Genomic DNA, 27,262 nt, shown 5'->3' on the forward strand with positions numbered 1-27,262 from the left:
GGTTCTCATCTCACTCTGAAACAGATACAAATTCAACCTCAAAGTTGATCACGAATCTTAAAATGTCAGCATGATCTGTTTTCCTAGATCAATGTTTCCCCTCCCTCTTTCCTTTTCAAGTTGATTATCAGAGACTAACCTCAGACCAAAAGAAAGAGTTACAACACAGTGACTATAGTTATAGAGCAAAAACCAAATTCTACACAATATAGGAAGGGTTTTTTTTTTTATTTGTGCACCTACCTTCAAGCATATTTCTGAAATGTATAATCTTTCAGCCGAGGATGGTATTTCAGCATGTCTGTACTCAGACACTCATAACACAGTGGACACACTTCCGATAAATGTTGGCAAATGTGATACTCCGTATTATTCAACATTAAATTTTCAGATTATGGCAAGGGAAGTAGAAGCCCTGCAATGGCAATTTCTGATATTTATCTTAATCCATAAAGTATGCCATTTTAGGACTTTTTTAAATAAGACATCTCTTGGGTTGAAGTCCTTAAATCTTTCCTGTAAGTATTGAGACTTTGGAAACGTTCTGGGGTTTTGTTTTGTTTTTTAATTTGAAGTCCTTAGCAACTCTGATTCCAGTTTTGATTTCCCCAGTGACATCAGAACACTTCCTCATTATTATTTCCTTTGTTAGGTTAATATTGAAGACAATTTGCTCTCCAAACTCCATGGCAAAGGTGTTATTCTGAGTCAAGTGGTAGTCATCTGCACATTGATTTTGCAATGGCTAATGTCAGTGTCTTCACCCTGGTGACCCCTCCTTCTCTCTTCATGCCTTCTTGAGAATATCTCTTGATTAGGTTCTAGCAACTGCCTGACCTTGCTTATAGCTGAGTGGCTTTCTTGCTTTATCAAAACCACATTTACAAAGATCTCTTAGAATGACCTTTTGCGTCTCTTTTGTGATTTGTTGGAACTTGAGTTTTAGATTGTGACCTGTCCCCACATTCTGATACTCCTTTTTGTTTATGACTAGAATATCAAAATGTGAACTTATATCAGAATTCAGAAGTATGTCAAAATGAGAAGGAATCTTACGGTTTGTGTTTTGTGTGTAGTTTTACCTTCATGGTAGCATAGTAGTACAACCGTCTTCCTCAAAAGAAGAAAGTTAGGCGTGATTGATGTCACTGAAACGTGTACTTGTCTGTGTAGAACATTATTGCTTAGGATGTCTCTTCCTAGGAATGGGTTTCAAATGCAAATCATAAGAATCCTGCATAAATATTTTCTGGCTGTGACAGTCTTATTTTTTTTTAACGTTTATTTATGTTTGAGGGAGAGACGGAGCATGAGCAGGGGAGGGGCAGAGAGAGGGAGACATAGAATGTGAAGCAGCCTCCAGGCTCTGAGCTGTCAGCACAGAGCCCGACGTGGGGCTCGAACTCACGAGCTGCAAGACCATGACCTGAGCTGAAGTCGGACGCTTAACCAACAGCCACCCAAGGGCGCCCCGATAGTCTTATTTTTAACAAAGTAAAGGTGGGTGGGGGCTTGGACAAAATGGGTGAAGGGGAGTGGGAGATACAGGCTTCTAGTTAGGGAATGAGTAAATGACAGGAGTAAAAGGTCCACCATAAGGAATATAGTCAATGGTGTTGTAACAGCATTGTATGGTGACAGATGGTAGCTACACTTGTGAGCATCGCGTATATAGAGGTGTTGAATTGCTGTATTGCACACCTGCAACTAATGTAACGTTGTGTGTCAACTATACTCAAATTTTTTAAAAAGTTAGAATAAGAGAAAAATAAACAAGTAGAACTCTAACCAAATCTAACTAAACAAATGGTAATAGAAATTAAATTTATCTTACTTAGGTTTGCTTTCTCTGTGTATGTATGCTTATAATTAAGGTGACATTTCATTATAATCACTGTGTCAGTATTACTGAGCTTGGTTCAGTTGTCTGAAAATTCACTGTTAACAGTGTTAGATTTGGCATTATTTCCTGTAAAAAAAAACCCAAAAAACAAAAATGATACATTTTGGTCTGATATTCATTTGCCAGATATTGTTTGAAAATGGCTTTTAGGATCAAGTAAGTATTTACTCCCCTTCTTTCTGTTCTTGGAAAACTTCACATGGAAAGCATTTCAAATTTTTGCGATTTTTGAATTTTCAGAACTTGGAAATTCCTTTCCAAAAACAGTATTCATTTCTATGACAAAGTGGATCATTTTTACCTGAAATTTCTCCCTAGATAACTAACGTGATTCGTGTCCACTTGATTTTTTTTTAATCTACATCATTTAAATGACAGAACCAAAGACATTGTTTACATAGAACGGTATAAGCAGATGGAAGTTACCCTCTTGGCTCTCCTCCTCACAGATCTCTTTAAGGAAGTGGCGGGACCAACAGAAATGTGTGACCAGAGGCAGCTTGGCCTGTTACTTCATGATGCCATCCAGATCCCTCGTCAGCTGGGCGAAGTAGCAGCTTTTGGGGGCAGTAATATCGAACCCAGTGTTCGCAGCTGCTTCCAGCAGGTAAACACGAGGGATCCCTGGAACGTAGGATGTGCCAGGAATGGTACTGAGGATGTTCCGAGAACTGGCAGGGGAAACTTGGGCTGGACACACATGGTAGAAGACGCTGGGTACCATCCCTTAAGCATGCGTTTTACTTCTTCAAGCACATGGTTCAAGGAACAGCAGCCTCCTCAAGGAGATTTACTGTTTGTCAATGGATAACACCCTCAATCTTTAAAATGTGCTATGAGAGTGCTATGATTTGGCCCTGACGTTGTCCCGGCCCTCACCTCTTACCACTCATCCTCTTGCTGTCTGCTTTCCACCCGCAGTTTTATTTACATCCTTCATTCCTGCCCTAGCATCTTTGGTCATGTGCCCTCTGTTTAGAATATTCTTCCTTACCCTTCACCTACAAACTTCATTCTCATTGCTAATCCTTATTCTTTTTTTGGATGTTTGCTTAAATCTCACATTCTCTGAAAATCCTTCTCTGAGCCCTTCAGGTGAGGTTGTGTGTCCTTATTATATTCACCTGAATCTCCTCTGATTTCTTACGATGCTCATGAAAGTATGATTACATACCGAGTTATAGAACTAATTGGTTAGTGTTTTTTTTCCATACGAATCTCAAAATTCTTTTTAATGCTTGCTGTATATAAAAGCATTCTAGAAATGTTGCTACTGATGTTATACGTATGTGTAAAGGAAAAGGCTACAGATATTTTGCCAAAGCATATCCAGTGATTTATTATTGCTGAGAAAAAAAAATGCTCACACCATCTCTTTAAGGAGTACTGATGTTATGGGTTATTACATTTTATAATGGCCCTTTTACTTGTTTTAGAGATATAAAAAATACCAAATGAAAATTCTAAATATGATTCTCCCATGTACTGGTTCATAAGATGACCTTCACAAAAGCAGGAGAGAGATTAAATGAATGAGTTTTATAGGATTAAAATGTTTATGTGAAGATAGTACTAGAATTGTGTGATTTGGTTTTTGTTTTTTTTTTAATCTGAGTCTCTTAATGTATTGAGTTTTTTTCTCCTTCCTGTATAATTTCTGCCTTTTCTTTTTTTTTTTATTTTTTTTAAATTTATTTTTGAGAGAGAGAGAGCACGACAGAGAGCACGCATGAGCAGGGGAGGGACAGAGAGAGAGGGAGACACAGAATCTGAAGCAGGCTCCAGGCTCTGAGCTGTCAGCACAGAGCCTGATACCGGGCTTAAACTCATGAACTGCGAGATCACGAGCTGAGCTGAAGTCGGCTGCTTAACCGACTGAGCCACCCAGGCGCCCCTAACCTCTGCTTTTTCTAATTTTAAATTCTAAGATTTTCTGTCCGATGAACCTTTAACGTTTTGTAATTTAACTGGCCTGGAAACAGTTTTATAACTTTTCTTTCACTTCATGTAGATTCTCAGAAGATTATAATACAACACCAGCTGCAATTTAAATGAAGACATTTTCTTCACTTTCCATATATTTGTTTCTTTACCAGAATAACAACAAGCCAGAGATAAGTGTGAAAGAGTTTATAGATTGGATGCGTCTGGAGCCACAGTCCATGGTTTGGCTACCGGTTTTACATCGAGTGGCAGCAGCCGAAACCGCGAAACATCAGGCCAAATGCAACATCTGTAAAGAATGTCCAATTGTTGGGTTCAGGTGAGACGATCTGTCTCCAGTGGTGGCACAAGACTATTTTCTGTCGTTTTGTTGTGACTTCAGTGTATGTCCGTCATCCCTTCCCACTGATTCTCTCTGGGGATTTGTGTCCTCAATAAATGGGATGCTTAGCATATTCATTCCATCTATCTGAAAATGTCATTCCTTCTTATAGCCACTACATGAAACTTATCTTTTTATTATTATTATTGTTATACCACTTTGCCCCAGAAACAGAGATTTTTCTGAATCTCTATTCATATAGATCCCAGAAACGTTCATGCATGATAATTGTATGACTCATTATACGTACATGGCTCTGATAGGATTCGGTGATGTTGTAAGGCCTTTGGAATCAAACTTAGTAAGCAGAAAGCAACACTTTTTACAAATTTATTTTAGAGAAAAATTGGAGGGGAATGGGGGAGAGGTTGAGAGAGAGAGAGAATCTTAGAGCCCGACGTGGGGCTTGATCCCATGACCCTGGGATCATGACAGAAGCTGATATCAAGAGTCAGATGTTCAACCGACTGAGCCACCCAGGCACCCCCAGAAAGCATCATTTAAATAGTGAGAAATCATCTGATTACTTTGTTACTTCTGCCCAGTTCTAATGTGAAGTTGATGAACCCTACTGTTCACCTTCACAGGAGGAAGCTTTGTCAGGAAATTTTGAGATTCATTTCTTACTGATGCTATAAAAGTTGGATGTGTCAAGCTAATAAACATGATTCTAATTCTCTGCCATTTGCATTCCCATTCACACATTACAGAAAGTCTTCTGACGTGGGTATTTGTCTTCTCATCATGTTGAAACAGATGGAAACATGCTTTAGAGACTTGAATTCCAAATTTTGCTTTTTTTTTTTTTTTTCCACTTGGGAGGTGGTTTTGTTAATTTCCCTTGTGAAATTCAAGATTCTCCTGGCCCTAATTTGGAGCTAAGGTACTAAGAAAAATTCCACATTTGTGGCCAGTCTGCCTTTTATTTCCATGGTGATTTGGATGAAAGTAATTCCTTACCACAAATAATTGATTTGGATTAAATAATAGACATACAAGCCAATGAACTTTCTTTTCTTCTCTCTAGGTATAGAAGCCTCAAGCATTTTAACTATGATGTCTGCCAGAGTTGCTTTTTTTCTGGTCGAACAGCAAAAGGTCACAAATTACATTACCCAATGGTGGAATATTGTATACCTGTGAGTACTGAGCCCCTTCCTATTATTGTTTTGTTTTTTTTTTTTTTAGCAACATATTGCTTTTGAATTAACTAATGTCAAAATTATTCTGTTCATTTAGACTTAACTTCTTATGGAAAAAAATCACTTCCAAGGTTACTTAACTAATTTTTTTGTGTGGTTTTGTTTTCTTTTCAACAAATACATTTATGTTGAATTCATTAATACAAAATAATTACATTTTTTTCAGAAAAATTACTCTGTTACATTTTGTGTACATCTATGTTTTGATTTTTAAACTTAACTTTTTGCTAGGGACCTTTTTTCAAGAGCTCACACTGACCTACATTGAAAATGATACTATATGTTCAGAAACCATGTTTCTTTTAGACACATTTAAAATGTATTTTCAGGGGCATCTGGGTGGCTCAGTGGATTAAGTGTCAGACTCTTGTTTTCAGTTTAGGTCTTGATCTCAGGGTCTTGAGTTCAGGCCCTGTGCTGAGTTCTACACTGGGCATGAAGCCCACTTAAAATACATATATATATATATATATATATATATATATATATATATATATATATATATATTCGTAATTAAATGTATTTATATTAGCAAAAAAGTAGAAAATGTAAAAAAGTAAAAAAATTCATAAATCTAGCTCCTAAATCAAATCAAATCTCTGATTTTGTTCAGATTTATTTTTATATTTACGTTATTTTCATCTTTTTTTCACTGAACACGTTGTATGGTAGTGTTACCCCCTATTGTCACACAGTGTGATTTTTCCTAGTTACAGAATATTTGAGTGAATTACTAAAATTTAACCACTTTCTCAAAAGTATTTGGACACTTTGTTTTCAACTATCTGATATTATAAACAACACTCAAGAATATCTTTGTGAAAATAGCTCTTTCTGTATATTGCATAAATTACATTTCCATAGAATAAAACACTGGAAGTAAATGATCTAGGTCAATGAAATGAGTATTTTTATGGCCAAAATTCCTCATGTCAACTTATTTCCAAAAGATGTTTATACTACTTTACATTATTATCACATTTTATTAATATTCCAGTTTTGCTAGCATTGGATACCAATTCTTGTTCCTTTGATTTAAAGCTATTTTTTTCTGAAGTATCTCCATTTTCTGTCAACAGCTATTTTTTAGCTTCCTTCCAAATAGTAAACCAAAATTTATTCATAGACTATACATTTTCTTTTGTTTAGGGAATTGAGTTACTTCTTTGGATTATAAATTGACAGAAAGGCAGCAATACTTACAAAATATACACATGTAAATCTCACAGTCTTAGGTATCTTATCTCAAATAATAGGTACCCCACATATGGAGAGGAAATCTCTAGAAAATGCTATGGAATTATAATAGATGAAATACCCATAGTGCATAATAACTTCAACTAGGAAAAAAAATCCCCCAAGAAAATTTATGAAGTACCATTTATTACTATGATTAACATATTTATTCAGTCAACAAATAAATATTGAGCACTTACCTTGTGTCAGACGCTGCTCTCAGCTCTAATTCATCAGTGTACTACCAAGATAAACAAGATTACAGTCTTTCCTGCTACTTTCCATGTAGGAGGAGGGGATGTGTGACAAGGAACAAAGAAACAAATAAATGAGATGATTACAGATTATAGTAAGCAGGCTTTAAAGAAATAACTGGATAATGAGACAGAAGATTAGAGGAGGCACTTTAGATAAAGAAATCAGGGAAGGTTGGCCTGAGAAATTATTTGAGTTGAGACTGAAGGATGAAAAAGAATCAGTTGCGTAAAGAACTAGTCGAAAGGTATTTCAGAGAAGAAACAGCAGACACCGAAGTCTGGAAATGGGCAAGAGTTTGGCATGATTGGAGCACAGAAGAAAGTGGAGTATATTCCACAAGAGGTCACACTAGCTATGTCATTCACACAGTGAAGATATGGAACCCCTTGTTCAAACTGTCTTACAACTTTCAGCATGGCAACAGCAGAGCACTAAGCCAAACTTAGGGAGCTTGTGAGTGTGGGACCCCTGCAACTGCACAAGTCACACATTCATGCAGATGGGAAAGAAAGAAGGGGGGAATGACACGGGAATAGAAAGGAACAAGTGTATCTGTCAGAGTGAATTTCTCCCTCCACAAAAGAGAGAGTGGTAGGAGTTGAGATTAAAGAAAAAGGGGGTTATCAGATTGTGCTGAACCCTGTTGGTCATTGTAAGACATTGGAGAGAAGTATAGTATTAATATTTGCTTGATTAGATAGGGTGCCTCGGTGGCTCAGTTGGTTAAGCATCCAAGTTTGGCTTAGATCATGGTCTTGCAGTTCATGAATTCAAATTCTGCATCTGGCTCTGTGCTGACAGTATGGAACCTGCTTGGGATTCATTCTCTCTCTCTCTCCTCTCTCTCTCTCTCTCTCTCTCTCTCTCTCTCTCTGCCCTTCCCCCAATCATGCTTTCTTTCTCTTTCAGAATAGATTAATAAACTTAAAATATATATAATTGCATGATTAGATCTAGGCATTTAGGAAACTGATTATAAAAAGTTAATGTCAAAGTAGGAAATATCACAAAGTAAATATACGTTAAAAATGTATAAAAATGACTACATGTTTCAAGATGTATAAAATAAGTAAAGATGTATATAAAATTACTACTTTTCATGGTCTTAAATACAACAATTCCTAATGATTTTGCAAAATACCCATACAATTTGAAATCTGCATCTCTTCAACAGCAGTCATTTGGCTTGAGAATCACGGATACACTGATGTATTTCACTCTCCAACTGTCATTTTTGAATGAATTCTGTATATTACCCAAAGCTTTTCTTGTTACTTGGATTTTACAAAGCCATTGTTGTCATGTCTAAGATCACAGCTTACCCTGCATTGTAAGGGGTGGCTTCCTTTTTGCCAATGTGCTTTGGGAGGTCCTTTGCCCCTTTTCTGGAGTTTGTGTAGTGATCTTAATAAACAACCTGCTCATAAATCATATCGTATGACAGGTTATTTTCTGTATTTGACCCCACAACCCTTGATAGAAAGACTAAAAATATATTTCAATTCAAATTCAAATTGAATTTTTGAACAGTATACTCTTGAATTAATAGTAATGAATGACTACGTGAACTCTTCTCCAAATTTTCTTTCTTTTCATCCACATTCTTTGGATTTTTGCTCTCCTCTTTTAAGTGAGCTTTTTTGTTGTTGTTTTTTTAATGTTTATTTTTGAGAGAGAGAAAGAAAGAAACAGAGCATGAGCAGGGGAGGGGCAGAGATAGAGAGGGAGACACAGAATCTGAAGCAGGCTTCAGGCTCCAAGCTGTCCGCCCAGAGCCCGATGTGGGGCTCAAAACCCATGAACCGCAAGATCATGACCTGAGCCAAAGTCGGATGCTTAACTGACTGAGCCACCCAGGCACCCCTTAAGTAAGCTTTTTTTATACTTCATCTATCTTTTACCCAACATTCCCTAAACTCTTTTGCTGTCTGCCTTAGAAAATGAACTCAAGGGGCACCTGGGCGGCTCAGTTGGTTCAGCTTCTGACTCTTTTGGTTCAGGTTATGATCTCATGGTTCGACCCCAGCATAGGGCTCTGCACTGACAGCACAGAGCCTGTTTAGGATTCTGTCTGTCTCTCTCTTTCTCTCTCTCTCTGCCCCTCCTCTGCTCTCTCTTGCTCTCTCTCTCTCTCTCTCTCTGTCTCTCTCTCTCAAAATAAATAAAATTTAAAAAATAAGAAAATGAACTGAAACATGAATTTTTCTTTTTTTTTTAATGTTTATTTATTTATTTAGAGAACATGAGCAGGGGAGGGGCAGAGAGAGGGAGACAGAATCCCAAGCAGGCTCCGTGCTGTCAGCGCAGAGCCTGACACAGGGCTTGATCCCATGTACCATGAGATCATGACCCGAGCCAAAATAAGAGTCAGACACTTAACCGACTGAGCCACCCAGGCAGCCCTGAAATGTGAATTTTTCAATACAGTGATAACCACTGCTTGCGTGTAAATGGATCAGACCTTCTTGGCAGATCCTGGTGTTTGCATTTCTCATAGTGCATCTCCACTTGTGGTTGGGATGATGCTCCAGTCATATTACTGACTTCATTAGTCAGTAACAAGTGACTGTTGTTGAAAGTTTTCTGAAGGCTTATTTTAAACCCTCAAAGCTCCAGAAATATTTCTTCAAACATATCAGCTTACTGTGACAATGTTTATCTTTGGATGTAAGCAGACGAATGGTGTGTGAATTCTCTATCATAATGTATGAAGGCATTTTTTGAAATTGTTAGTAAACCATTTATAGACAGAAGTGGAGTTCTTCTTTCTCTAGCAGATGTCTTTTTTAAACTTATCTTTCCCTCTACCACTGTATAACCCAACTTTGTCCATTTAAGAGGTTTGTGATTAGGCTCAGGTAGAATTCATCTAAAACAGCCAACATGACAAAAATTCTGTTTAATTCTTGTCTCTCCATCCCTCCAAATCCCACCCCTTCACAAAAACATGTCAGTTTTTACATCGTGTGTAAAATCTTCCCTACCTTCTCTGGCTTCCCCTCAGGAAGACTCTGATAACATACTGGATTGTCTGTTATCTTGTATTATTTTCTGTGTGGTGTTTTGGCCCCCTCAACTCTCTTTTTAACTCCTTGAGGACAGAAATGAATCTTGCACTTTTCTTACTATGCTTAGTTAAATCTGGCTCATAAAGGCTAAATGAGCTTATATCTTATATTATAAACACTAATTACAGAATTTTAAAGCCGAAAAAGATCTAAGAGATCATCTAATTCATTCTCATTTTAAAGAGAAAACTAAGTCATAGAAAAGGTGGTGTGTTCAAAGTTGGTGGCCTGGATTTAGTGATTTTACTCCATTAGAGAAATATACATAATTAGGTGCATTAGCTAACTGGTTTCTGTATGCTTGCTGGAGTGTTTTATTTGTTGGGTGCTCTAGTATATAGGCATTTTGCTGTGGACTTGGAGATAGAGTGAAAATGTAATTAAGGAAAGAAAAGACCTCCATGTGGAGAAATTTAAGTTGATGTATTTTTTAAAAATGACTAAGTTTGTGGATTAAACAAAATTTTTTCTTGTTACCTGTGTACTACATGTTTGAATTCAGGGATTACTATTTACTTAAAAAATAGTGACATTTTCTATTAAAGATGTTTAGATTTTAAATTTCTTTTTTATTAGAATAACAGTTTGTAATCATTTAATTTCATAGTGAAAATTACCCTGATTGTGTCTTTTAAAAGAAGATTGTGTGCTCCTGTTGGAAATAACCAAAATTTAATTCAAATTATAAACCATTTTGTATGTTAAGACATGTAAAAGATAGTCGTTTAAATTAGAGAGGATGGTGCATTTCACATATGATCTATAAGAGCTTATACAATTGCTGACAGTAAGAGAGAGCTGGATAGGGTTAAATATTAAGGAGAATGGAAAATGTTTGGAATTGCTGCTGGGGGCAGGCATGAGTCAACAAGGGATGAGCAAATTGATTGCTACGTTGCAACAGGAGTGTAGCTGAGACTAATTGGCAAGGATTTGCACTGATTCCATCATTGCTCAGTCGCTTTGGAATTAAAAACGATAGTAGGTGTAGTCAGAGGCCAAGGGAGTGAATGATTCAGAGGTCTTAATGATATTGGGATTGCTTTGAGCTGTCCCCATACTGAAGAACTCCCAAATGGGGTTGAAAGGCTCAAGATGAAGATCATGGGGGGAAAGAACAGGTTTATTCATATTGAAGAAGTAGGGGCAAGGGTCAGGGTGGTTATTTTTTCCAAGTTAGAGATTTAGGACTGAACAGTTTTGAGTCATGACAAGGTCTGAGGTGTGAACATACCCCAATATGTGGCTAATGTAGAACATAAAAGGTTTTGAGATCAGATGGCATTTAGAAGATCATCAGTATGTCTCTAGAAGTGACAGGCAGCTGTGCCTGGCCAAGTACAGTCAAAGGGGAGTGGATGGGGACATTGGTTTTAGTTGGTGAGAAGATTGAGTCTAAGGGCAAAATGCTGTAAACCTTTATTCTTGGCCTTTGTGGGGGAGAGGTGATACAGCCCGTCATGGAGAGAGGATGGTGGGGGAGACATTGTTATCACAGGAACATCAGGATTCACTGAAGAGATGGGTTGCAGTTCCTGTTAGGAATAAGATGTGGGGGAATGTGTTTATATGTCAAAGAATGCAGAGTCCATGATAACAGGGAAAGAAAGGTAACTAGGCAGAGGCTGTGAGCATCTGGTAAGGGACTGTGGTGCAGTCCACATAGAGAAAAGGAGAAATGGAGAAAGGCAATAATGAGGGTGCTTTTTCTTTGGCAAATACAGGTATTAGAACTGAAGCGTGAGTGGGGATAGGCAGATGGTTTGAGAGAACGTGTTAGCTTAGGGAGAAGAGATGGGATGTTTGCAAAATTTTATTGCTAGAAAAGTCAGCAACATCAGCTATTCCAGTATTCAAACTGATGGAGTAGAATCATTACAAAATTCTCTGCGTATGTGCAAGGTTTAGACAGGACTAGTTTGCACTGATGTTTCATTGAGATTTTGATAAGAAGAGGGGGAGGACAGGAAAAACATACTGCTATGGGAAACAGCTTATTACACTAAGGACACTTAAAGCACATTTGTATTGCATTTTTTAAGCAAATGCATGTTACTTTTAAAGCAATAGATTCAAGCATATTCTTGCCAACATTGTTTAATATATGGGGAAATACACCAAAGTTTCGTATTTCAGTGTTTCTAGAAACTGTAGAAGAACCCATTTTCTACTGAGAAAAAAAAAAACAGAGAAGGTTTTCTTTTAAAGTTAAAAGTGAAAAAAAAAAGTTAAAAGTGAAATCGCATTTTTCCTTTACAAACCAACTATATGTTGTTAGCAAGAAGCAGACAAGAACAATGGGAAACACCAGAATTAGTTGTTCTGTCCACTCCCCTCCACCTACCTGCCAGCATCAGTGTATTTGTAAGACTATCAAAATCAAATACAAGAAAATGCTGGCTCATTCTTAGGAAAGCTGTGCATTGCTTTAGTGACGTTTGGTTTTGGCAGTGTTGTTTCTTCAGATGAGACGTGAGATGTTTGCCAGTTGGCTAAATGTGCAGGATCATTGCCACTTCTGTAACCTCGGCATCCTGATGTGGCTTCTCAGTTCTTGCTCCCCTTACCGTGTGCTCCCAGGAAGTTGAGTGCATTTAGAGTGTGTCATTAGCTCTTAAGTCGAAGTTTTGGACAACATCCTTTTTCCTTTGGGTGCCTTATTACCCTACTTATTCTTGACCCCATGGTGATTCTGTTAATGCTAATTTTTTAGTTTCATGTTTTTCCATTAGAACTTGAAAGGCTCCAAGCTTGTCTTACTAATTCCATCCTATTCGTGGAATTCAAGGTATCTGAATTTCAACTTGTTGAAATCAATGAAACTTAAATCAATGCCGAGAAGTTGTTTTTGCAATTGAAAAAAAACCCCTATTGGAATGTCTTTAAGATAAGTCCTGTGATAATGAAATGTACTCCTTAGAAGTATGCATGTGGCATTTGGGATTATTGACTTCTATGTTTAAGAAGTAAATCTTGCTAACGATGGTGCTGTTCAACAGTGATTTTTACACTTGTGCACAATCCAAGCAATGATGTTTAATTATTCTACTCATGTGCCAAATGGCTGTGTTGTTTTCTTATAGAACCTTGGTTTTCCTCTTTGTACTTCCTTGTTTTACTTGGTCCAGAAGTTACTCACCTTTGTAGTGAACAGTTAAAGCTCTGATGTTCGGAGTATTTGTTCAAGAGTAGGTATTGCCATCCAAGTTATGAGCCAAAGACATTTGGGGGATATTTTAAATAAATATGGTTTTGCTTGTTTATTTGCAGTCGTTTTTGATGTTTTGCTTAAATTGCCAAGTAATTATAAGTTGGATGTTTTGGCGGCCTCTAGCTGATTTGACATCATTGTTAATAGTCCTTTGTATTTTTTGCTTTGTGGATCCTTGGTGTTAATAGGAGGAGTTTTTTGAGCCGAAGTAGTAAAGCAATTTATTCGAGGATCTACTTGACTATGTTATGAGGGTTAACATTTCTAAATTCTAGATTCTTTTCTACCTCAGCCTTGTTGCTCCTTTTAATTCACATTAATGAGAAGGAAAAGACTCTCAGTCATATATCCATGTTTTTGAAGTTCAATAATACATAGGTATCAGCATTTATAATAAGAATATACAGTTTAAAATATGAACAGTGACATGTAGAATAATACACATGCCTTTATATATAGATACACAAACACAAGTAAAAGATTAGCTCTAAGTTTTGCTTTATATGATGTCTGTATTTGTCCTCAGTCAAGGAATAAAATGAAGGAAAATTTAAAATACTCCCAACTTTGGTTGGCAAAATAGAACTCAAGAGTGAAAAATCATCTGATGCCAGCTTACACAGGAATTTTTAAGGTTTTGGTAGAGTCACATGGATAGACTTACCCCAGGGTAGCTTTTATAATTCAAGCAACATGTTTTTGTATTTTATGCATTCATTTGTATTAGTTGGTGGGGTGCAAGTTGAGAACTAATTACTTCTTATTATCCAAATAAGTTTTCATCATTATCTCTGTGCTACTTAATAGCAGCACAGTGGAGGGGAGTATAATTTTGAGTATTCACGTGCCTACTTGTCTGTGTAAGTTTAGTTTTAAGATGTTTTTCCCAGTGACTCACCTTCATTAGCTTTCCAGAAATGACAGTTGGAAAGACAGTCCTCGTTTGGATATATAAGTTCTTCTGTGCTTGTTAAGAAGCAAGCCAGAAGGGGGGTGCCTGGCTGGCTCAGTCGGTTAAGCCTCCGACCTTGGCTCAGGTCATGATCTCGCAGTTCATGAGTATGAGCCCCACGTCGGGCTCTGTGCTGACAGTTCAGAGCCTGGAGCCTGCTTTGGATTCTGTGTGTCCCTCCCTCTACCCCTCTTGCCCTCACTCACTCTCTTTCTCAAAAATAAAATTAAAAAATTTTAAAAGTCAAGCCAGAAGATTTGGGGCAGATGGTGGTAGAAGTAGCTTTAGAGTTTTTCAGTATCTTTTGACTGTCATTTTCTTCCCATTTCTAAATTAGTTAAGTAAAAGGAGAGCAACTAGACAATAAAACTAACCCCCTGGACTGCATTTACACCAAAACTAGGTAGTAAGGTATCCCCCAAACAAGCCACCACCCAGCCACAAACCTGTAGAATATCATTATCTTTAAGAGGAAAAAAAGGAGGCAAGGTGCCTGAGAACAGGAGAACCACAAAATAGACAACAGGTCTTTAGTGGAAAGCTCAAAAGCCTGGTTTGGGAGAACTGTGAAACTGGGAGGAGCCCAGAGGGGAGTGTCTGAAGGCTCTGGGGTGGTGGGTTTCTGGAGTCCTCAGACCTGACCCACCAGGGCTTCCTTCCAGCAATAGCCTCACACTGGACACACTGCTAGGAATGAAACTGACACAGCAGGTCTGAGCAACAGAGACGAAAGAAAGAAAAATGGGTAATCTAAAGTAGGACAAGGGAAGAGGACCCTGAAATCAAACTCAAGTACCCTATTTTTGAATACTCCACAAAAGCAAAAGAAGAGGGAGCTCTGTGAAGGTAGAGAAGCTTTCCAGAATTAGGAAAGTTAATTTCACAACAATGACAAAATTGAGCACTACAAAGTATCAAGTTTAAATCTCAGGGGTGCCTGGGTGGTTCAGTGGTTAAGTGTCTGACTCTCGATTTTGGCTCAAGTCATGATCTCACAGTTTGTGAGTTCGAGCCCCATGTTCAAGCTTAGGATTCTCTGTCTCCCTCTCTCTCTGCCCTTTCCCTGCTTGTGCTCTCTCTATCTCTCTCTCAAAAATGAATAAATAAACAAATGGACAAACATTAAAAAAATTTGACAATACATTATATTTAAAAAGATTAAATCTCATATGTTTTCACTCTTATGTGGATCCTGAGAAACTTAACAGAAACCCATGGGGGAGGGGAAGGAAAAAAAAAAAAAAAAAGAGGTTAGAGTGGGAGAGAGCCAAAGCATAAGAGACTCTTAAAAACTGAGAACAAACTGAGGGTTGATGGGGGGTGGGAGGGAGGGGAGGGTGGGTGATGGGTATTGAGGAGGGCACCTTTTGGGATGAGCACTGGGTGTTGTATGGAAACCAATTTGACAATAAATTTCATATATTGAAAAAAATTTAAAAAAAAAAGATTAAATCTCATATAAAGTAAAAGAAAAAAAATCTTCCAGCCATTTAAACAAAAGGAACAATATGACTTAAAAAGGAAAGAAAATTAAATAATCAACAGCAAAGCTTTATACCAAAAGATAATGGAGGGACATATTTAAGAAACTCAGGGAAAAAAAGAATGTGAGTCAAGGATTTGATATTGAGAAAGCCAACCTTCTATTATCTAGTAAAGATACAGGAAAATTCTCACCAAAATATAGGAACTTGGGTAATATTGTACCTAAGAGCACTTCTTGAAGATTTATTAGAGACCAGTCTTCAGACAACCAAAATAATAGAGAAACAGCATCCTAAGAACTGGTAGAGACCATTAAATATATTGTTACCTGTAGAGCTTAAACTATGTGGGGCTAACTAGAACAGGTTCCTACTGGCCAAAGATAGGACAATTTGAGCTTCAATACTGATAATAATTACAATAAGCCAAATACACCAAATATGTTAAAAATCTATGAATTCATAATGATAAGTGAAAATAATTTTAAACAGTGGTCATCTTCAGAGGATGATAGGAAACCAGTGCATTACTGGGGAAATAGGTCAATGAAAGAGAAAAATCACACATGTAATCCTGCCTTTCCTGAATGAACTATATTACTGAGTGACCAGATAGTAGATGAAGGAACATGTTTTTATATAATGATTTAAACTAACAAATGAAAATGAATGATAGAATCAGATTATTACCATTTTTAAGTCCCCATTGGATGGATATAGATATTTCGCATGAAGGCTGCTAGGATCACTGAAGAGTGATAACCAGACCTCACGTGCCTGCCAAACACTAGTGGTAGATAGTCTTGCCAGATCACACTTGAGGCTGATGCCTCCTCTGGAGCCAGCCGCTAGTTTGCAGGATACCCAAAGGATTGAGGAACATGCTCAACTACTGCACCAAAAATACACAATCGGCAAAGTTGAGTGAGGTCAAATTGCCTGTGTTTTCTAACAGATAAATTGTAAGGAAATGTCAAGTATGGAGGAGAAGTCTGTACATTAAAAGTGACTTAAAATATATCAGATTTTTTTTTAAACTAGTGAGACTAAACTACAGTGTCTAGGGGTAGACACTGGGGTGAAAAAGTATTTTTTAAACACAAGGTAGTTATTGCTTATAAAAATGAGGGTAATGGTTATTATGGAGAGAAGGGAGGGCTATGACTGGGATGAGGAACATGGAAGGGGCTTCTGGAATGTCTGGAAAAGTTTAATTTCCTGACTAGATGATATTTGCCTTATAATAATTCACTAAGCCCATTTACATAGTCTCTTCAGCAAAAGGTGGTGGGGAAAACTGGACAGCGACATGCAGAAGAATGAACCTGGGCCACTTTCTTACACCATACACAAAAATAAACTCAAAATGGATGAAAGACCTACATGTAAGACAGGAAACCATCAAAACCCTACAGGAGAAAACAGGCAGCAACCTCTTTGACCATGGCCACAGCAACTTCTTAGTAGACGTGCATCCCTAGGCAAGGGAAACAAAAGCAAAAATGAACTATTGGGACCTCATCAAATAAAAAGCTTCTGCACAGCAAAGGAAATAGTCAACAAAACTAAAAGGCAACCAACAGAATGGGAGAAGATATTTGCAAATGACATATTGGGTAAAGGGTTAGTATCCAAAATCTATAAAGAACTTATCAAATTCAACACCTGAAAACATATAATCCAGTGAAGAAACGGGCAAAAGACATGAACAGACACTTTTCCAAAGAAGACATCCAGATGGCTAACAGACACATGAATGGATGCTCAAGGTCACTCGTCATCAGGAAAATACAAATAAAGCCACAATGAAATACCACCTCACACCTGTCAGAATGGCTGACATTAACAACTCAGGCAACAACAGATGTTGGTGAGGATGTGAAGAAAGGGGAACCCTTTTACACTACTGGTGGGAATGCAAGCTGTTGCAACCACTCTAAAAAACAGTATGCAGGTTCCTCAAAAAATTAAAAATAGAGCTATCCTATGACCCAGCAACTGCAGTACTAGGTATTTATCCAGAGGATGCAAAAATGCTGATTCAAAGGGTCACATGCACCCCAATGTTTATAGCAGCACTATCAACAATAGCCAAATTATGGAAAGAGTCCAAATGTCCATTGACGAATGGATAAAGAAGATGTGTGTGTGTGTGTGTGTGTGTGTGTGTGTGTGTGTGTGTGTGTGTATACACATATACATATATATACATATGTGTAGGTATATATATGTATATACATATATATATATATATATATATATATATAATGGAATATTACTTGGCAATCAAAAAGAATGAAATCTTGCCATTTGCAACAACGTGGGTGGAACTAGAGCGTAATATACTAAAGGAAAGAAGTCAGAGAAAGACAAATAAATGATTTCACTCATGTGGAATTTGAGAAACACAACAGATGAACATAGGGGAAGGGAAGGAAAAATAAGATGAAAACAGGGAGGCAAACATAAGAGACTCTTAAATACAGAGAACAAACTGAGGGTTTCTGGAAGGGTGTTGAGTGGGGGGGGGGTGGGCTAAATGGGTGATGGGCATTTAGAAGGGCGCTTGTTGGGATGAGCACTGGATGTTGTATGTAAGTGATGAATCACTCAATTCTACTCCTAAAGCCATTATTAATTACACTATATGTTAACTAACTTGGATTTAAATAAAATTTAAAATAATAATAATTCATTAAGCCATACATTTGTTGTAGATAGTTTTATAGATCTGTGTTTTATTTTTACAATAAATACAATAAAAAGAATTAAAACAAAATAAGTTGGTCCAGTCACAAACATTTTAAGCATGGTTATCCCTGGGTGGTCAAAGAGCAGACAGTTTTAAGGTTTTCCTTTTTTCTCTTTCATGTGCGTTTTTTCCCTAATTTGTGTACACTCAGTGTGTCTCAGACATGCAATTTAAAGGTTATCAAATGACATTTCAATATGTTTTGTAAAAATCAACCTACAGGGTGTCTTAATGTAATAATAGGTATTTTAGTCAATGGCTATGGGTTCTCTCTCTTACAAAAGTTAGGATTGTTGCATTTTTCTAGGAGAAGTGACATAGTGCTGGTATGGTGAAAAGACCCAGGTTTGTGAGAGCAGCTTTCTCCTTACTGATTTCTAGGTCTGAATCCTGGAAAGCTTTAGTGTCTGTGTCTGAAGGGGTCAAAAAAGTGATGCTAATTTCACTGCCCTTGATAGGAAAATGAGACTGAAGGGAATCTATTTATAAGGGGCAGGATTCTATGCCAATTCTATGCCTTGTCTCATACAACGAGATCTACCAAATCTTTTGTTCTCCTTCTTTCTTTTCTTAACAGCAATAGATAAAAACCTAGTCTTTCAAGAAATGCATGGATAACTTTACCAATGTGGGACAATTTGTATAATAATGAGTGACTTTCAAGTCCATCCTCTGATCATAGTATCAATAGTAATTTGCTTAAAAAAGAAAAAGCACAGGGGCGCCTGGGTGGCTCAGTCGGTTAAGGGGCCGACTTCGGCTCAGGCCATGATCTCACGGTCCGTGAGTTCGAGTCCCGCATCTGGCCCTGTGCTGACAGCTCAGAGCCTGGAGCTTGTTTCCGATTCTGTGTCTCCCTCTCTCTGACCCTCCCCCGTTCATGCTCTGTCTCTCTCTGTCTCAAAAATAAATAAACATTAAAAAAAATTTTTTTTAAATAAAAAAAAGAAAAAAAAAAGAAAAAGCACAAACTATTATACCTAGCGTGAAGATAGAGTTGAGTTTGATGGTATTTATTATGCTAGGTGGGTGGTCCTCTTTTTTTTGCTTTTTACCAAACCATTGCTCTTGCACTTCGAAATAGAAGATATTAGGTACTGTCATTAGGTAGCAAATTAGACCAGATATGTAAAAATATCTCTTAACTTTTTTTGGTGAGAAAATAGGTACAATTCATTTTCTTCACTCTCTTTCAACTAAAGAAATGCATTCTGCTAACCTGAAAATAACACCTCATTCTTGTGGGATGAATTATCTTCCACTTTTTCTTTTAATATTACATAAAATTTATGGCATTAGTGAATTTAGTGCCTTTATAACTATTGGTAGAAGAAAAACTATTGGTTTTTTTCTTCAATATGAAAATCGATCAGGAAATAAAAGTGTGCTCTTTCTGTATGAGAATGCACTTGTTTTTATCAAATGTTAAATTTGAACATGATCAGAAACTCGAATTTAACGTCAGCCCCTGCTATACTTTCTGGGGAGGCAGGTAGTTGCTTTTTACTTGTTTTTCATTTCGTTTTGTTTTGTGGGAGATGGTTTTTGTTGGTGGTGGTTGGCCGGTTGGTTTTGCTTTGTTCTTCCGTGTTTTGAATGTATTTAGCTCAAGAATGCTTGATGTGGAGTCAGACTTGTACTTTTGAATGATGTGTCATTTTTTCCCCAAGCAAAAAGTTCATGGAAAAACCTAAATTTAGATAGTTAGAAGAACATTCTGCTAAGTGGAAGAAGCCAGTCACAAAAGACCACGTACCGTACAATTCCATTTATAAGAAGCATCCAGAATAGGCAAACCCATAGAAACAGAAGTGGATTAGTGCTTGCCAGGAGCTGAGGGGAGGGGAGGGGGCAAGAGTTGGGGGGGGGGTAGTGATAGCGAATGGGTACAGAGTTTCTTTTTTGAGGTGATGGTCACACAACCCTGTGAATATATAAAAAGCACTGTACTCTACACTGCCCAGTGGAGGCAGACGGGTAAGTGGCCCGGGGCCTGCCCACCTCTCCTTTTCTCCCACTCACCCCACTCAGGGCTGCCTGAATTAAAACCTGGGGTATGGCTTGAAAACCACTGGCTCTAGTGGTGAATCCTTTTTACTGCCAGATGAAGGTGGACCAAGTAAATAGCTGGAGGCCGGTATTCCTTATATATTAACAATGTGTTAAGAGCAGACCTGGAAATAAATTGCATCATAAATGCTTATCCTTGCATAGGGGCCACCTTTTTGTACTTCTGTCATAGAAAGCTTCTTCCCTTCTTCGCTTTACCAAAACATTCAGGGAAAATATCTACAAATACAATGATCTGCAGCTGTGATACCCATTGCTAGAGGTCCAAATGTCCTTTACAGTAGATGATATGTCCTTTTGGCTTTATTCTCAACCAGAGACATTCCGTCTCTAAAAATGCCCTTCTTTATTCCCAAATGTCTTTCTTATTTCTCCTGTTCTATCTGGTTAGATCTTAGTGCCCCAAACCATCATCTCTCTTAACAACATTTTGCCTTAGGTTCATTTTCATTAATAGCTTATTTTCTATACTTCTTTATATTTGGAAGGATCAGTACCTAAATAACTACAGATATTATATGGTGTATTCTGTGTTATTCAGGAAAAGATTGAACATTGTGGGTCTGATGGCAAGGCCTTGGGACAATGTGGGTGGTCCTTGCTATACTTTTTTTTAATGAGATGAAAATTGATGAACTTTAATTATAAATAAGTTGTTTACTTATGTTTCTTCTCTGCTCTGCAAGCCTAGAGAATCAAAAGTTCCCTTAACTGTGTACTAGAAACAGACACATTTAGGTAGAATAAGAGCAGATGGAAAGCCACAAACTACATAAGGGCTGACTCAGAATTTAGTTGTTTTAAAAAATAATTATATTTTTTTTAAGCTTCTGTTTGCAAAACAAGTTGGTATGAGTCCCGGGGATGCTTGCCATGAAGGAAAAGATGACGGACTGGGGAGGGTGCAAGGAGAGGGGGGCAGGCAATAAGTAAGCAGTGTATTTAGCATAGTATTAGAATAATAAACCATTATTCTAGAAAAGTCCTCTGGTTTTGTTTTGTGAAGTGATTGGAGTGAGGTCTATCCAGGTTTGGATTAAAAGCCAACTAGCAGGGGCGCCTGGGTGGCTCAGTCAGTTAAGCGCCCGACTTCAGCTCAGGTCATGATCTCACAGTTCGTGAGTTCGAGCCCCACGTCGGGCTCTGTGCTGACAGCTCAGAGCCTGGAGCCTGCTTCACGTTCTGTGTCTCCCTCTCTCTCTGCCCCTTCCCTGCTCATGCTGTGTCTCTCTCTGTCTCAAAAATAAATAAACATTAAAAAAAATTAAAAAGCCAACTAGGAGTCCAACGACTAAGGTTTTAATTGAGTCCTCTGCAGGTAATGTAAATTTATTAAATACATCTTCAGAAGGACTAAAGTTGGCATCTGTATAACATATTGCAAATAAAAACTAGAATTGGTGATAACTGAGGCTTAGGGAACAGTTTATAAGATGGGAAGAGGGAATGGGGTTGGGATAGATTTCAGTCCATGTCACTCTAAGTGATTATTAACTAATCACCTTGACATGGCTAAGGAAACAGTAACATTTTATACTGCATTAAAAATTTAGTCCATGTTTGGGAACCTGGGTGGCTCAGCCAATTAAGCATCCGACTCTTGATCTCAGCTCAAGTCTTGATTGCAGGGTCGAGAGTTCAAGCCCCACATTGGCCTCCATACTCAGCAATACCCACCCCCCCCAAATAAAATAAGAAAATAAATATATATTAAAAAATAAATATAAAAGTTTAGTCCATATCATTTTTGGGAATGACAGATGGGTAGTATTCCTTACAATATCGCGGCCTGCTCTTTCTTTCTTATGTTATTGCTTTCTCATGTTCCATACTTCACTATATGCTGGCTCATGTGAAGTCATTAGACTTGTTTATTCACCTTAGTGGAAACCATGTTACATCCAGAATGCTTCATCATCACTAAACATTTAATATCAAATTGCAACTCTTTCAGTAACAGGAATCAACCAATAACATTGCCAAAACTAATTTTACTTCATGGCCTAAGTTTTTAAATATTGGGAAAGTGAGCTAAGGATGGTTTATTTTCAACAGAAAATAAAAAATTATAAACTGATTGCTGGATGTGTTTAATGATGAGTCCTGATTGCCATGTTATTTCATGACATGACTTGTTATTCCAAAAATACATAAAGCCACTGAAACTGTTTGTTATTTCATTGCATGAATTTATATCTGCTCTAATTTTATTGGAGCTAGATATCTCCTTCCATTTTAATGAGAGAAGTATAATTTTTTCATCCTCCTAGACAACATCTGGGGAAGATGTACGAGACTTCACAAAGGTGCTGAAGAATAAGTTCAGATCAAAGAAATACTTTGCCAAACATCCTCGGCTTGGCTACCTGCCTGTCCAGACAGTGCTTGAGGGTGACAACTTAGAGACGTAAGTTCAACTTTAATATTAAAACTTCTATGTACTCTTTTATCTGATATTGTCTTTTATTATGTTAGTGACACCCAGAGAAATTATCTGATACCAGAAAGAATTTGTGTTTTGGTAAAGCGTTTCATTTTAAAAGAGGTAAAATTAAACTCGGAATCAGTCTTCACAACATGAATTTTTACTGTTGGCTTTTGATAATACCATGGCTAAAATTTTAGGTTTAATTTTGCATGTGTTCCTCCACTTTAAAAACACGTATTACTGTGTGTTCAACCTATGCCTTGGTCATGTCTTTTCCTCTTAAAAATACTTAGAGCCGATTGTGGTATATGCTGTTTCATTACCTTACTCATTTCCCATTTTTCCTCCTTTGGGGATATTTTTGCTATTTTATGAAGTATGTGTTACACTTATTTTACATGTTAAAAACTTTTTTTTAATGTTTTATTTTTGAGAGAGAGAGAAATGGAGTGTGAGCAGGGGAGGGGCAGAGAGAGAGGGCAACACAGAATCCAAAGCTGTTAGCACAGAGCCCAGCATGGGGCTCCAACTCATGAACCATGAGATCACAACCTGAGCCAAAGTTGGACGCTCAACCAACTGAGGCACCCAGGTGTCCCTGTTTTACATGTTTTTAATGTAAATATATTAATAATATTGAGTCTCTTGCTTTTGATATACCTGTGCTAAAATCACATCAAAATCTTACATTTCTAATTTATTTTCTCTTGAGCATGAAGACAGTAAAACAAGATAGCTGTATATGGTACATAGACAAAATTTCTTTGAAGTATGTAATTCAATTTTATAAGCATGAATGAAACAAAGTCTCAAGGTAGCAAAATTACTATGGCATTATAAGGAAGAGTAGCAATTTATAGCCTGAAATGAAAAGAAAAATAATTTTTAAAACAAGCCAGAAGAAATGCAAGAAGTAATTTTAAATTACTAAACAATTATATATCAAGATCAAAACAGGTCTGATTTTAAATTTTTGAATCGTATTTTATTTTGTTTTATTTTATTTTAAGAAAGAGAGCATGTGTGGAGGGGAGGGGCAGATCGGGGGGAGAGAGAGAGAGCAAGAAAGAGAGAGACAGAGAGAGAGAGAGAGAGAGAGAGAGAGAGAGAGAGAAAATCCCAAGCAGGCTCCATGCCCAGTGCAGAGTCTGACCTGGGGCTCAATCTCACGACTGCGAGATCATGCCTGAACTGAAATCAAGGGTCTGACGTATAATTGATTGAGCCACCCAGGTGCCCCTGAATCACTTTTTAAAATATCAGCATAAACATGACTTCCGTGGCAATTTTCTTACACTCCAATCTTGGGAAAAATGAACTTTTATTGCTAGTCATTAGTAAAGTGCCTAGTCATAAAAATAGTGATGTTCTAGTTACAGAAAGACGCCCTCTCAAAATGCCTATAGAAAAGAAACTCAGAAGTGTGAAGTTTTCTACATTATACAGTAGAAAAAAATATATAATAAGAAGTATTAAAAAGTGTGTTGAGTGCAATTTTTGTGCAATCAGTCTTTCTTTCTTTAACCTTTAAAACCCACTGTTCATTTTATTGTGTATCTGAGAGAGAAGCAGAGAGCAGTAATAGTCTAGTATTAGGACAATCCATGTCTCAAAGATTTCAAAGTAGAGGACAGGCTATTTGGCCTGGATTTTTTTCCGTATAAAGCTTTGTAGAACACTGGCTTTGCTGCATTTTTGTATAAATGTATGTTGTGGGTTTTTTTTTTGTTGTTAATTGTGGAACTTCTAAGAAGCAAAAGAAAGACCACAGCCAAAGCACAGTAGGTATTTCATCGCTTTGTAGGTACTGTTATGAGCGCACAACTGTATATGTTGATAGGTCCAAAAATACCACATACGCATTTAAAGCATACAAGATATTTCAAATTTTTTGATAACTTTGATATCAAACTGTGTACAATTAAAATATTATGCCGCCCAGTTATTTTTTTCACAGTACATTTTAGAACAAATTTTGCTGAAGCAATCTCAGTTTAAAGAGAGCTATTCATCTGCTTAAAATCCATAAGGAGAAGTAGATTTTTGGTTCTCTCTTGTTTTGTGGGTACGTATTTGTCCTTTTCTTCGAAAGGTTTTATGTTATTACATTCTTATTTGTTTTACTATCTAATACACAGTTTAACTGTGCTGAACACCCCATGATAAAGGCACAATTTTACTTCCCTTGGTATCAGATCTAATTAACCTTTGCAGTAACTGCCTGAAGCATAGAATTATCACATAGCTTTTTTTTTTCTTTTTACAGGATAATTTGATAAGTTTGAACTAGTGATGTGCCTTTCGCTCTTATGATAAACCATTGGTATTTTGTGTCCCAATATCTACATCCTTCATATGAATCATGCAGGTCGATTCATCTTTTTTTTTAAATTCCTTTTAAGCATTTTTGATAACTTTTCTTTTAATGTCAAAATAATCATTGACAGCAATCATTCTATTCTGAGTGACTCAGTTAAAGTAAAAAAGAACAGAAAAACATGCCAAATAATTTTGTGCTGTGATTTTTGGCTGTAATTCTGAAAATGCTTCATTTCATCTATCATGAATTTACCAGCATTTTCAGAGAGAGGAAAACAAGAGAAAGAAAGGAAAGAGTATAAGATTAAATCAGATGTCACAAGATTCTTTTTGAAAAAGATTTATGAGATACTGGATAGAGTGGGCAGGTTTTCTTTTTTAAATCATAGAACGTGTTTTTGGAGTTGGTATAGTTCATTTTTCTGCTGAGCCCTTTCTAGTACAGGGCCACTTAATCTTCTGGTGTAACAATTTATGTGAGTGGGTAGTAAAGTTTGATTTCATTTATTCTCCTATTTGTGGGAGAACATTGGAGAAAAACCAGCCAAGTGGTAAATGTGTTAAAGTTATTTATGAAGCTGATTGGAATTTTCTCTTGCTTCTTTCTTTTTCATCCCTGCAAAATGTAGTGTCTTATCCCCTATCCAGTAATGAGATATGTGTGCATGGAGGGTATTTATGGGAAAAATGAGTTAATACTAAAAGGAGGTAAACAAACTCATGCTTAGGTTTATTCAGTTAATTTTGTAACTATGTGTGCAAGAATTTTCAAAAAATAAATCAACATAAATGAGTAAAACTTGATTAAAGAGTTACCATTGAGGGGCACTTAGTTGGCTCAGTTGGTTAAGTGTCCGACTCTCAATTTCGGCTCAGGTAATGATTTCATGGTTTCGTGAGTTCAAGCCCCACTTCGGGCTCTGTGCACTGACCCTAGGAGCCTGCTTGGGATTCTCTGTCTCCCTCTCTCTGTGCCCCTCCCTCACTTATGCTCTCTCTGTCTCTGTCAAAATATATAAACTTTAAAAAAAGGTTTAAAAAAAGTTAGAAAAATTTGCCATTGAACATAAACCTAAGAAACAAGCTAAAATAGTGACAAAAATAATTTGAGAATTTTGAGAGATTGTTTTTGGCTAAAAGGTAGGTTGGTTTCCTTAAAGATTAAAGAAGTAAAATAGACACTTCTGCCTGATGTTGGTTAAAGTGGAATAAATGAGTTTCGTGGTTCTTTTGAGTTCTTACTGTAGCAAGAACCAACTCATAGTCAGGTGTAACTATGGTTGTGGAGCACTGGATTGGAGGAGGTGACAGCTAACCTGAGACCTGGAAGATTAACAGAGCTAGACCTGCAGTGTTTGGTGTGGATGACGAAAGGGAGAGTTTCGAGGCAAGGGAAGTATCTTCAAAAGCCCAGAGACAAGATCATTCTGGAAAGTACGGTGGGAAGCTGGGAAGAGTAGCAAGAAATAAGAGAGGAGAGAAAAGCAGGACCTACCTAATCAGGGGCCTTGTAAATCATGCCAAGGTATTTGGGTTTTATCGTGAAAGACATAGGGAGCCATTGAGGGTTTATATGTGAGAGCACACTGGGACCCCACTTACTCTGGAGCAAATGGATCAAAGAAGGCAAAAGACGGGAAGCCTAAGGCATTAAAAGAATCGTTAAGTTTTTCAAGGAAAGTCTGGGTTGTATTTCATGTTATATTAAGTATATTTAGTAAAGAGTCTGATTCTTTGCATATTAGTGTGTGATTAACCAAAACACCCTATTCAGCCACCACTCTGGAAAGCAGGGATAGGCTACATTATTAACTGTGGACTAACACATAGATCGGTCTTATTTTGAACCCTCTTAAATTACAGACTCTATAACTATGCCTCAGTGAGGATATTGCCTTGTTTTTGTCTCCCAGAATTAAATGAGAAGATGTATCACTTAACCTTTTTTTCTCTACAAATCAAAATACTTTGAAGTCAATGAAGCCTTCAGTTTGACTTTGTTAATCTTTATTTCTTTTCTTAGAAATGTTCTCAATATATAAAAAACTTTCTT

General features: G+C 37.1%; 1 protein-coding gene across 9 annotated transcripts in view; it reads left to right on the top strand.

The window, feature by feature from the left end:
- UTRN (utrophin) overlaps positions 1–27,262 on the top strand; it is a 582,930-nt gene that overhangs the window by 529,565 nt on the left and 26,103 nt on the right. For all 9 annotated transcript variants that reach the window (XM_042940000.1, XM_042940001.1, XM_042939999.1 and 6 more), the window contains 4 exons: positions 2,353–2,510; positions 4,000–4,166; positions 5,257–5,368; positions 22,733–22,869. In XM_042940000.1, the coding sequence (XP_042795934.1) occupies positions 2,353–2,510; positions 4,000–4,166; positions 5,257–5,368; positions 22,733–22,869 (574 nt within the window). The remainder of the gene's footprint in view (positions 1–2,352; positions 2,511–3,999; positions 4,167–5,256; positions 5,369–22,732; positions 22,870–27,262) is intronic.

Source organism: Panthera leo, chromosome B2 (genome assembly GCF_018350215.1).
Source record: "Panthera leo isolate Ple1 chromosome B2, P.leo_Ple1_pat1.1, whole genome shotgun sequence".
Classification (NCBI taxonomy): domain Eukaryota; kingdom Metazoa; phylum Chordata; class Mammalia; order Carnivora; family Felidae; genus Panthera; species Panthera leo.